At 42.1% G+C, this 12,710-nt stretch overlaps 1 protein-coding gene across 6 annotated transcripts in view; it reads left to right on the top strand.

Moving 5' to 3' along the window:
- Positions 1–983: 983 nt before the first annotated feature.
- AP1S2 (adaptor related protein complex 1 subunit sigma 2) overlaps positions 984–12,710 on the top strand; it is a 28,383-nt gene continuing 16,656 nt past the window's right edge. For all 6 annotated transcript variants that reach the window (XR_003966532.1, XM_030305083.1, XM_030305080.1 and 3 more), the window contains exons 1-4: positions 984–1,017; positions 3,185–3,363; positions 10,293–10,401; positions 11,016–11,153. Coding sequence is in view for 5 of the 6 variants with exons in the window: in XM_030305083.1 (XP_030160943.1) it covers positions 3,185–3,363; positions 10,293–10,401; positions 11,016–11,153 (426 nt within the window). In the remaining variant the exon portion in view is untranslated. The remainder of the gene's footprint in view (positions 1,018–3,184; positions 3,364–10,292; positions 10,402–11,015; positions 11,154–12,710) is intronic.

The raw sequence follows: 12,710 nt of genomic DNA, 5'->3' as shown, positions 1-12,710 counted from the left end.
TAGATGTAACATTTGAAAGGAAGTGCATGCCAGGCAGAGCAAGTCTTCGGCAAGGCTTAACTGGAACACAGGCGGCTTTGGGGGCGGGGGGCGCGAGTCCGTGTGAAGGAAGTGGGATCTCAAAGACGAGATGCGGTCGGGGCTTTTCGGCAGAGAACGGACAGTAATTCATCAGGTCCGCAGCACTGAGGACTGGCGAGACAAGCCCAGGGAAAAGACACTCGCACGGCTTGGGGCAAAAGGTGTCTAGGGCTGTAGCAGTGCAATGGGAAGGACGTGCCGGATTCCAGGCAGTTTGGAGGCAGAATGATTGCAAAAGGCCCTCTGAACGCGTGCACGAGCTCCTCGACAGAGCTGACTTGTTTTCCCCAGAGGTGCAGCACTCCCTCACTCTCCTCACCATCACCACCGGCAGTGACGCCTCCCCGCCCCGCCCTCTTTGGGCACGGAGAGTTATCGGAGCTCGAACTTGGCTCTTGGCGATCCTGACCTTCCCTGCCCCGCACAGCGGGGTCGACAAAGGGCACATCGGAACCCTGCGCTCCCACCACTAGATACGTGAGGTAGCCGCCCGCCCGAGTTCCGAAGGTACGCGCAGAAGCGCGCAGGCGCACAGGCCTTGGCAAAAGCCGCTTCCGGGTCACGTGGCCTAACTTCCGGCCGGGACCACGCCTCTCGGTAGAGACGCGGCCAATCGGCCTTCTTGGAGTGCGGTCACCTGCGCTGCCTCCGGTGCCGTTGGCAACGGTCGAGCTGCTTCCCGCGCGTCGCCCAGCCCGCCCCTCCGCTCGCCGCAACCCCGGCTCCTCCCTCGTCCGGCCCACAGGGCGGGGTCTGTCGGCTCGCCCTCCCCTCGCCGCCTAAGCCTTCCCTCTGCCAACTGGGTCTCCTCCCCGCGGCAACACGGCTTCTCTTCCTCAGCTCGGCGACAGGGGCTTCCCCTCAGCCGCCGCCGCCGCCGCCCCCGTCGCAGCCGCCGCCGGCCGAGCCACGCCGTGCCCGCGGCCCGCGGCCGCCGTAAGTCCCGGGGAGCGAGCGGGGGCGTCGGGGACGGGGAGGCGAGAGGGAGGATTGGGCGCGCCCTCCGCCGCCCCGCGCGCGCCCCGACGACCCCACCCCGTGTCTGGCCGCTGGCCCCCCAGTGGGGCGCCGCGGCCGGCAACTCACTTCTCTCCGCGTCCGCGCCCCTCTCCACTCCTCGCCGCGCCCCGAGGATGCGGAGCCCCCGCGGCACCTGTGGTTCGGGAATCACCTCAAGTTTTGCGGGGCATTTTCGGGAGGGGCTCGCGGCCCGGGGCGGCCGAGGACCCTTGGCGCCCCCTGCGCGGCGGCGAATGCCATTGTCTGCCCCGCTCCTAGCCCGTCACCTCGCTCGGGCTCGGTCAGTGATGGAGTGCGGCCCCGTGGGGCGGCGGGGAGGCGTCGGAGACGGCCGGACGGAGGAACGCTGGCCCTGAGCCCGCTCCGCGGCCGAGCCTATTGTTTTTAATACCAATCTCGAGGAACTGGGGTGGCCTGTGATTTGCGGCAAAATCAAAGCATTAGTTTTTAACTCGAGGGAAGGAATACTTGTGCTTCGTAACCGGGTATCGTCCCATGTTAGCACATAATTGTTTTAAAGAGTGAATTATTTATTCGCCCTATGAAGTGGTAGGGAGGGGATACAGACATCCTTGAGCTCGTACTCTTTTTCCAAAGCAAACCCCCACCCTTCCAGGTCATCAGGGTCCGGGAATAGGGGTCTGTTATTCTCAAAGTTCTGGTAACGGGTCTGCGTTAAACCCGTTGTCCAGTTGATGCTTTACTTGCTGTCCCCCTTCGAATGCCGCTATCTTAACAGGACACGTATGGGGGGCACTTTGATAACAAGAACGTCGTTCGTTTATTTTGTGCCAGGGAAGGTTTGAAGTGAGGTGTAATAAGCCGATTTTATTTAACTTAAATATAGAGTATTAAAGTTAAATTGCCACCTCATAAATTGCTAAATATCTTTCTTGTTGATGCCCGTTTGGATTAGTACGAAAAGCGTCACTAATTTCTTAGGGAAATTTAGAGCCCGGTTTATTCTAAATTGGTTGTGTAAATTTCCCCACCCCATATTCAAATTTAAGATGGTGTGGTGCATATTAAGAATCAGGCTGGAATCTTGTAGTAATGCAGTTAAAGGAACTTAAAATAGTTCACAAGGGGGGAAAAAAAACCCTGTCTGAATTCTACCTTTAAATTACTTTTGTAGAAACCATGCCTACCTGTTTGCAGTTGAAAAGACCAGTTGAATTACAAGAAGCTTTCCTTGAAAATTAAACATCTAAACAAATCAACAGATTTGAGATTCCAAATACACATATACAAAATAGTTTAAGTAAAATACACCAGAATTCAGCATCCACTCCATCTGTAGATGCCTTTTTTAATTGTTTCAAATGAAGTATTTCGTGTAATGTCTCTGCATGTGTGTACCTCTTATTTTGGCTTTTAGAGGTTTATATTCTCTGTCATATTATTACATTAGCCCACTTTATTGTGTGCATATTTATGCTGGAATTTTTAAAAAGTGAAGATGAGAAGAGATACTTAAAAATCAGGCTTTTATTAGGAAAAATGTGCCTTTGTGGGGTTTTCTCTGGGTTAATATTTGAGATCTTTTGTTTTGCTTAAGATATGTAAGCATAAACTGAAGAGGGCATCCTAAGTGATAGCAGTCTGTCCACAAGTAATTCAGCCTGGAACTGGAACAGCCTCACGGTGAAAAACAGTAGTAGATCTGCTGTTTCTTTCAAATGTGTCTGAACCAGTTGGTGTCAACAGTTCTCTTTTGAAGCATACAGAGAATGTGAAATGTATAGCCCTGGCAGACAGTAGTTTCTGAAATTGCAAGAATTATCTTTCTTCTTCCTCAAAATTTTCACTCTGGCTTTTTACCTGTCCCCCCCCCCCCCCCCCCACACACACACACTATTCTCTAAACTTAGGTGGAAAGGGATGGGGTGGGAAGATTTACATCTGGTCAGAAGATCTTTCTACAAGAATTTCTTGCTATTTTAACCGGCATAGAAATACTGATGGTTGCTAATCATTTGTCAGTCAAAGGCCCTGCCCCCAAAGCTTCTCTGTGAAACATGTCCTCTTAATCTCTACTGAATCAAAGTGTTGCATGTAATCTTGGTTCTATTTATCTTAACAGATGCAGTTTATGTTGCTTTTTAGTCGTCAGGGAAAGCTTCGACTGCAGAAATGGTATGTCCCACTGTCAGACAAAGAAAAGAAAAAGATCACAAGAGAACTTGTTCAAACCGTTTTAGCACGGAAACCGAAAATGTGCAGCTTTCTTGAGTGGCGAGATCTGAAGATTGTTTACAAAAGGTATAATTTTTATTTCTCAGAAAGATGAAATAGTAGAATCAAATATTTGGTCACTTATAATGTGGTAATGGCAGACTTTTAAGAAATGACATTTATAAATAATGAATAATGATTTAGATGAAAAAGGTTTAAGTCAAAGCTTTGTATTTTTAAAATAACTTCTATTTTGCTTGATTACCCAGGCAAAAAGATAAAATCAGGAAAGTCGATTGAAAACTAATTATGTAAATAAAGGCATAAATGATTACTATTTAATCTTTTTAGAAAAATGCAATGAATTTATGTCTTTGCAGGTGAAAATGGGGCCGTATTTTAAATGGTGTGAGTAATTCTCTGAATTTAAACAAGCCTTTTCCCTCCACCCCCTTCTTGAAAATCTATACAGTAATAACTGATACTTGACATGCCTTTTTTCGGACTTTTACAATCTTATGAACACAACACTTTGGATGGATAGACCATTTCAGTCATACAGATGTTTTGAAATTATGTATATACAATATCTCTTTACTAGTGTTAACTGATTTGAAGTATACTTGTGGTGGAGGTGTAATTAGATCTGATAATTTGGGGAAGAATAGATTTTTAAATTTTTGGTGTTGCAAAATGTCGCACACATTTGCTTGAACGCTAAGCTTTTATTTTTTATTTTTTTAAAGTTTATTTATTTTTTAGAGAGAGAGCGAGCGAGCGTCAGCAGGGGAGGCCCAGAGAGAGGCGGGGGACAGAAGATCCAAAACAGGATCTGCGGTGACAGCAGAGAGCCCGATGCAAGGCTCAAACTCACAAACCTCGAGATCATGACCTGAGCCGAAGTCGGATGCTTAACCGACTGAGCCACCCGAGGGCCCCTGAACGCTAAGCTTTTAAAAAAAATGTACGTCTTGGGGCGCCTGGGTGGCTCAGTCGGTTAAGCATCTGACTTCGGCTCAGGTCATGATCTCACAGTTCGTGAGTTCGAGCCCCACATCGGGCTCTGTGCTGACAGCTCAGAGCCTGGAGCCTGTTTCGGATTCTGTGTCTCCCTCTCTCTCTGCTCCTCCCCTGCTCATGCTCTGTCTCTGTCCTTCAAAAATAAAATTTAAAAAAACCATAAAAAAATGTACGTCTTTATTAATATCTGAAAGTCTTTCAATACCTTAAAATACATTTCTCAAGATTGGGCTAATCAGGTTAAAAGAAATATAATTACTTTGCTCTCCATTTCCCTTCCCTTACAAATAATTTACTGTATTTAAGATGAGTGTTTCTGCATGTCAGAAATTGTCTTCTGTAGGGAAGTGCAGAGAACTAACAGGTATGGGCTGCAAGGAGAGTTGAAGAGAAGTCTGGGTTTTATCTCCATTTCCTTTATTCTACTCTAGGTATGGATGCGTTTTTTTTTTTTGGAGGGGGAGATGGCAGAGGAAGTAATGGAGATTATAGGACATCGAGAATATTTTAAATACCATAAACTCCTCTTTCCAGTAGAATAAATTTAGTCATCTTTGGGCGATTTTGTATCCAGTGTTTGTTTTAGTACTTGTTGAGAAAAATCATAGCATTTTAGAGCTGAGAGAGGTCTTAGAATAATCTAGTCAAGTGATTGTTTTAAAAAGCTTGTTGCCCCCAAGGTTAGAACCCTAAATGAAACAAGTGGAAGTGGAGGTGCTCTCATGAAATCAGGACTGGGATCTTATACCCCTGCTCACTTGGCCTGTACCCTCTGCATAGGAAAAGTGGTGGTTTTTTTGTTTGTTTGTTTGTTTGTTTGTTTTAAATAAAACGCTACTTTGTTTTTAATGTTTATTTTTCACACACACACACACACACACACACACACACACACACACAGTGTGAGCGGGGGAGGGGCAGAGAGAGGGGGGAACACAGAATCCAAAGCAGGCTCCAGGCTCTGAGCTGTCAGCACAGAGCCCAATGTGGGACTCAAATCCACGAACCATAAGATCATGACCTGAGCCGAAGTAGGATGTTTAACCAACTGAGCCACCCAGGTGCCCCTAAAATGGCTACTGTTGATTAAACTTCAATTTTAGAAAAGAAGAATTTGGGAGACCTTACTTGTTCAAGGTCACGTTCTAGTTAGTGACTGACATGGAGACTAGAACTGAAATATTAAGCCTGGAGGCAAAGGTTTTAAATGGGGATGAGAAAAGAGCACATATGTATTTCTTAAAAGATCCTTGTAATAGGAGAATGGGTAAGGGGAGCACTGGGACTGGCACCTGAGGGGTCTCTTAAGGAGACCGCATTATAATGAGGCCCTGAAGGAAGACTGCTGCTGTGTGCACAGCAGGTGGAGAGAGCTGTTACTATGAGGTAAGTTTTAGAAGACTTGGTGGCTGCTAAAAGGGGGGAGGGCAGTGATTCCACATTTCTGGTTCAGCTGACGGGTAAATAGGAGGTAGCAGACATGTTGACTTTGCGATGCCTGTATGACTTCCGTTTGAAGATGCCTAGTTTTCTCGGGGTGGGTGTGGAAGTCGGGGGAAACGAGGCATAAAGTGTTAGATCACCAGCATTCAAAGGGCAAGCAAAGGGTGTATTGTATAGGGTCAGTAACGTCAGGGAAAGGGAGAGAGTTTTGCAAATTAAGTCACCATTGCCAAAATTGCAAAAACAGTTTAAATGAAGAAAAGAATCTTTTAGGTTTTACAATGAGAGTTCATAAAATGCCATCTGTGGGAACATTTTCAGTGAAATAGTAGGAACAGGAGTCTCGAAGAAATGGAGCAAAGTGTGAAGAAGAGGTGGAGACTTTTAAACACCAAGTGTAGACTATTTGGGGAGCTTTGCTCCGAAGATACGAAGAGGTGGTAACCACCCATAGATGCAGGAGTCGGAAACAGGGTTTTTAAAAAGGTGCGAGTGACTTAAGCTTATTTCTAGATAGGGAAAGGAGTCCCCCGTGTGGAGGAGGAAAATACCAGCAAGGGAATCAATCCCAGGAATCGAGATTCCTGCAGCAGAAGGCAATGGCCTGTTAAACAGAGGGAAAGAAAGCACTCGTTGGTATTCCCGCACACAGGATTCAGCCCACCCACGTCGGGCCGCCACTTTTTCTTATGAAGGGCTATAAAGGGTAATCTAACCTGACTCTGATACTTGTATCAAGCGGCTATAAACAAAAGGTGCACTTAAAAAACAGCTTTATTGAAAGAAAATTCACCTACAGAAGTTAGAATCTTCAGTCAATTTTTCGATACATCTGCCCCATTTCATACTGAAAACCTCATGTTTTATATTTAAGGGCATATTCTTTGTAAGGACATATTCATAGAAACAGGTGATTTTTTCCCCCTTAGTCCAGCTGGAAGAGAAGACCTTTTTAAGCAAAAGAGCTATCACTTCTGAGAGATTGTGAACCAGGACTCTGGCTGTTCCTGTCAGTAAGTGGTCTTTAGGTCTTCCTTCCCCCCTTTGTCTCAGCCACATTCTTCTTGCTGAGTATTTCACTTAAACAGTTTCCCCTCTTGGGGAGCAGGTGGGGGTGGGGGTTGATAGGGATAATATAGCTGAAAATACAGACTGAAAATCAAGGGACTTGAGTTCTGCTTGGTTCGCACCCTTAGCTAGTTTTGTAACTTTAAACAAGTCATTTTTCCTTTTTTCCTCATGTCTGAAATAAATGCTCTTGAAGATCCCTTAAAGTCTGAAGAGTGTATTTTATGCAGCATGCTATGGAAGAGGCACTAGATTAAAGTTTTACAATGAGTTTAAAAATACATAGGTCCAAATTACTAGTTTGAGAATTTGCCAGAATACCTTATTTTCTTTACTAACAAAATAATTTTTAATGACATACCGGTGGGATTGAGAACAGTTTCGTTACATTCACCCATAGTCAGCTGACACTTAGCTGACTGCAGAGAAGTCATGTGTTTTGAGTATAAGAATAGGCACTTTCAGATGTTCTCTGAGTGCCAGTAATTAGAGTAAGCCTTAATCCACTGTGCTAAAAATAACCAAACATGCCTTTCTTCTTACTAGTCTATTATTAATTTTACTTCAGATTTAGACTTACAAATATGTACTAAGAAAACAAAATGAGCTCATAATTGAATTTTTTAAAAAGCATTTGGCTCAAAAATAGGGTTCTCTTGGTAATCTTTTACTAAATCAGTGTAACACCATTTACTTCACTGCCTCTTCAAACCTCTTAAAATACTGCCTATTCAGTTTTAATTTTTGCCAGATGCAGGATTACTCTAATACAGTTCCTGGTTATTGTTTTTAACATAAAACTTGGGCTTTGGAGTCAAATTGCTGTTCCTAGGGAGGTTACTCGATTAAGCCTGGGTCTCCTGTAAATGCAGGTAATAATGGTATCTTTCTAGAAGAGTTGTGAGGATTCAAATAGTAAAATATGCAAAAGCCTCAGCTAATATTTAGTGTCTCATTCAGAGTGAGGACTCAGTGAATCTTACCTGTCACTATTCTGTTTCTTCAGTAAGCTTTCTGTAAAGTGGTGTCTTAGAATCCTGATAACTAGCTGTTCACTTACAGCAAAGAATTTGTTTACTTTGATGGCTCTTTGTCCATTCTACATTTAGGTAGAATTGCAGGATTTTTAAAATACTATCAGCTGATGCTTAGACACATCAGTCCTGGTGGTATTTAAAACAGTTCTTTAATTTTAAGTTTATTTATTTATTTTGAGAGAGAGAGCAAAAGAGAGAATATCCCAAGCTGTAGCACAGAGCCTGATGCAGGGCTAGAACTCAAGAACTGTGAGATCATGACCTGAGCCAAAACCAAGAGTTGGACACTTAACTGACTGAGCCACCCAGGAGCCCCCAGTCCTTGTGATAGTTAATATTTCCAAGTGATTCTACAGTTGAAGACCGATGACTAGTATTTCAGTGCTGTTTATTTGTAATAAGGCAGCACTGGCAGTACTGTGGATGAGGAGCAAGGACCATGGGGCAAGCATTCGATTACTTAACAGTAGCATTGTCGAAATGCTGACATTAAGACTAAAAGGAATTTTACTATTAGTAACTGACTTAGTAAATTCTTTCTAATGGGATTATTGAAATAGCACCCTGTTCATGTGCGCTGTTCATGGCTGGTTTTTTTAATCTACCATTTTAATGCCAGTTCCTTTAATTTTTAGTTTTCTTAATTCAGGGACTTGTAACGTATCATTTGTATCAATTTCCCCAAATTCAAAACTATTTGGTGAGCATGGGTTAGGGAGGGTGGAGAATTGGAACATCCCATTGCCTGTTAAACAGATAAAACCATAGGGTAGGAAAGAGAGGAAACATTTTGTTAGAGTTGGAGGTGGTGCCCTGTTATGTCCTTCATGCTAATAAATGAACACATTGGAAAGCCCCCTCTCTAAGACTGCAACAGACTCTCCTACCATTTTAAATAACTTACTGAATGTGTGAGTCTGGTAGAATGGACACGGCAGAAAAGTCAAGCTGTGGATGACAAGGGAGTCCCTAAGGTGGAGTGGGAGAAGGCCTGGAGTTGATGTCCGAAGATCAGATTTCTTGTCCCAGAGCAACTACTTGGCAGACCCTGTACTCTTGGGGCCTCAGTTTTTTTGTCCTCTACCCCCCACCCCCCAGTCAAGGATGATGGTGCTTGCTGTTGGAAAGATCAAATAATTGATCTTTACTTAATCAGTTGATAATATTAAAATTAATAGAGGATTCTGTAAATACTAGTTACTCTCATACTGAAGAGCAGAAATTCATTGGGTTCCAAAACAGATTATGTATTTGCATATATTATTTTCCATCAATGCTATGAGCAGTAGTTGCTCATCGTGTTTCCCAAAAATCCCTTAAATGCTCCTCAGTGAAAATTACAATCTAAACTGAGACTTGTTAAGAATGTCATAGGTGTTTTGTTTTTTGTTTCAAAAGCCTTTAATACACTTAAAGCATTTGGAAATGTTCTTTTAGTCCTCCTCAAAGGACTTGGTCATTGTTTGCTATGCCTCAAGGTTGTCTTAAGTTTTGGCTTCCTTGAGTCAAGTATAGTCTAGTCCCATGTGCTACAATCCTAATTTGGAAGAGAATATTTACTTTTCCAATCTTATTCTTCATGAAGGGTAAATAACCAAAACTTTCATTTAACAGGTAGAACTTGGAAAATTTGAGGACAGGTTTCAGTTTTCCCCTGTTCTCTTTCTCTAACTTCTGTAAAAAGCTGTTCTTTTCTTGGAGTTTATTCCACAGATCTAGAAACCTCCTTTTAAAAAACAATTTTATGCTATTAGAAGTCAAGATAGTAGTTACCCTTTGGGGTGGCAGGTGGTGAACTGGAGAGGCTAGGGGAGGGGATTCAGGAGTTCAATAATCTGTTTCTTGATCAGGGTGCTGATACACAGGTGGGTTCACTTTGAAAACTCCTTAAGCTGTACATACATGATTTGTGTTCTCTTTGTGCATATTAACGCTCCAGTAAAACATTTTGGGACATTGGCTTCACATTGACAATATCTTCAATAAGTCCTTTAGTCGGAAAGTTTATCTTCTTCCCTGTTTACTTGTAGTTTGCATTAATCACAGTGCATTTTGTTTTAGTTAAGTAAACACAAGATCGTATTTCATACAATTGAGGGCCGTTGTATTTCATTCAATGTGTTTTGTAACTGGGTCCAGCTATGTTTTAGAATATTATATGTATTTCTATGAATATTCTTAGAAAGGAGCCTGAAAGGAAGAAGAGCAGAATAAGTTTCTCTTTCTAGATGGTGTGATTTGAGTGATTTTTTTTTTTCTTGCCTGTACCTTTCAAACTTTCTCTATATGCATTCATTACTTTTGCACTCCGGGAGGAAAATAATCTACACTGTTGTAAAAGGGAAAATGAATTGTTTAAGTATGGGGTCTTTCACAATAGGATATGAAAATATATTTAGAAAACATGATTATAGAGTAAAATTTTTTCCACATTTGCTTTTGTTACAGATATGCTAGTCTGTATTTTTGCTGTGCTATCGAGGATCAGGACAATGAGCTAATTACCCTGGAAATAATTCATCGTTATGTGGAATTACTTGACAAGTATTTTGGCAGTGTGAGTAGTATTTTGTTTTAGAAAATTGAATGCCATAGTATCTTTTTTTAATCTTTTCTGTAACAAGTTTATTATTTGATTGTCTTGGGGATTCTGACTCTTTGAAAGTAACTGCAGGAGAGGGAAGGGCTGACTCTGACTCTTGCCAGCGTGCACAGCCACTTAACTGCCGCAGTGCTTGACCCCGCTGCCTCATTTAATGACGGTCGTGAGAATAAGGTTTAAAATAGTGAAACAAAAAGGAGTTCAACTGCAGAGATTAACATTCTGGAAGTGCTTAATATAGAATTTAGATTTGGTAAGCAGTTACGATCACATTATCCGGGAAATACGTATTTAAAAAGATCAGTTTTTGTGAGTAGAAAATTATTAAGTTGCCCGTGTTGGGAGCTTCCAGAATCAGGTCTTTCTTACTTAGCTTGTAGGCGTTGTGTTTCCAAGTACTTGAGATTTGAGAAATATGCTGACTAAATTGATGATGCTTAGTTAGCAAGATTGCCATTTTTAGAAAGAATTAAGATGGATTTGCTCTGATCAGATTTTATTCACTACCTGATAGTGGGTAAGTACCTTTTGCTTTTTTCAGTTTTACCATTGTTTTCCTTGCTTTTCAGGTGTGTGAACTTGATATCATCTTTAATTTTGAGAAGGCTTATTTTATTTTGGATGAGTTTCTTTTGGGAGGGGAAGTTCAGGAAACATCCAAGAAAAATGTCCTTAAAGCAATTGAGCAGGCTGATCTACTGCAGGAGGTAAGCTAATCAGAGTTCTCTTCGCTGGGCAGTAGCATGTTTTGCTCTTGCCAGGGAAGTCTCAGTTGTGCTCCCTCATTCGTAGACTCTCAGAAATTACTCTGAAGCATGCTTGGCATGTAGTGTCCATGTACAGTTTCTTGATGGGAATATGTGTCCATCTCATCAACTCAGTTATCTGTGGATGGATTGTTTACTTTGGAGATGGTCTGTCATAATGATGGCCCATTTTTGGACCCTAAAACACGAGAGTCTGAACCTTTAGAGGACAGACTAAGAAGGGAAAAGATTCATCAAGATAACAGGAATTTGAGAACTCTCCATCCGTTGTTGTGAATTACTTACTTACGGTAACCCCTGTTCTCCATCAGTTGACTGTGAGACTGTGGCGTTTTCATCCCAGATTGGTTCATATTTTCACCTCATGTCCATTAAGTGCAAATGTAGCCAAGCAAATGACAGTGTTATAATTACACTTTTTGTAGACGTCTGTAGTTTTATGTTAGCAAGACTAACTAAAAGGTAGTTGGCCTTCTCTTGGCTCTTTTTAAATAACAAACCGTGTTCTGTCAAATGACTGTGTTCTTATTTTGCCTTGATATCTATCACGAGAGCCATTTATAAACCATCTTCCCTTTCCAGTTCCCATAGTTGTCCTGGGTTAACTGTGTATTTGTTGTTTCTGGATCTTCAATTTCCGAAGTTTAAAGTTTCACAGATAGGGCCACCTTTTTCAAAAAACTTAAGGATACCTTAATTCAGATACCAAGTTGAATTATGCTTTAGCAGTAATTGTGGTTTTAATCAAATAGAAAGGAGTAGTGAATATAAAAAATGTATGTTTTCATTAAGATAATTGCCTTTTTTACTATGAAAGGAGGCTTTAAATCCAGTTTTTTAGCATTTCTGCTATAACAGAAATGTGAACTAAGAAGAATAAATCTCTTTTTGTCCATTATAATTTCTAGTGGGCCCCTGTGGGAGGAAGGGCCTCAATAATGGCTCTGCATCAGTCACTGACTGGGTCAGTTGTGAGGATTGCTCAAAGTTGGGACGATATCATCCAGAACATACACCTGTTAAACGTGAGACAACACATTGTGCGTGTAATGATCTCGAGGTACCAAAACAGTGGTTAAGATGCCTGCACCAGTGGAATCTTTGGTTGGCAGCCCTGATGCCATCCGCTGTCAGTAGTGAAAGGGGCACGGCGCCTTTCCTGAGTGCGTACAGCTCGCCGCGGTGCTTTATTCATTGATTGCAGACATGTCACTGGGGAGATTCTTTTTTAACTTCTGATATTCTGACCGCAAGCTCATATGTGGTTTTAAAGTTAGCACCTCCTTATTTTGCTGTTTACTAATCAGACTTTTCTAAAAATTCGGTTAAAAGCAGAATCAGGAACTATGAATTTTTCATATTTGTCTCTTCCCTTGTTCACTTTTATATTTTGTTATTATGGAGCTATATTATGTCAGATCCTGGTATTTCCTCCAGGTTCTTCATCATTTCTTGATTAATTCCATCTGCCTTAAAACATTTTAAAGTTCTTGAAGT

The sequence above is a fragment of the Lynx canadensis genome, chromosome X, assembly GCF_007474595.2.
Source record: "Lynx canadensis isolate LIC74 chromosome X, mLynCan4.pri.v2, whole genome shotgun sequence".
In the NCBI taxonomy this organism is placed as follows: domain Eukaryota; kingdom Metazoa; phylum Chordata; class Mammalia; order Carnivora; family Felidae; genus Lynx; species Lynx canadensis.
This window is presented reverse-complemented; position numbering and strand designations above follow the sequence as displayed.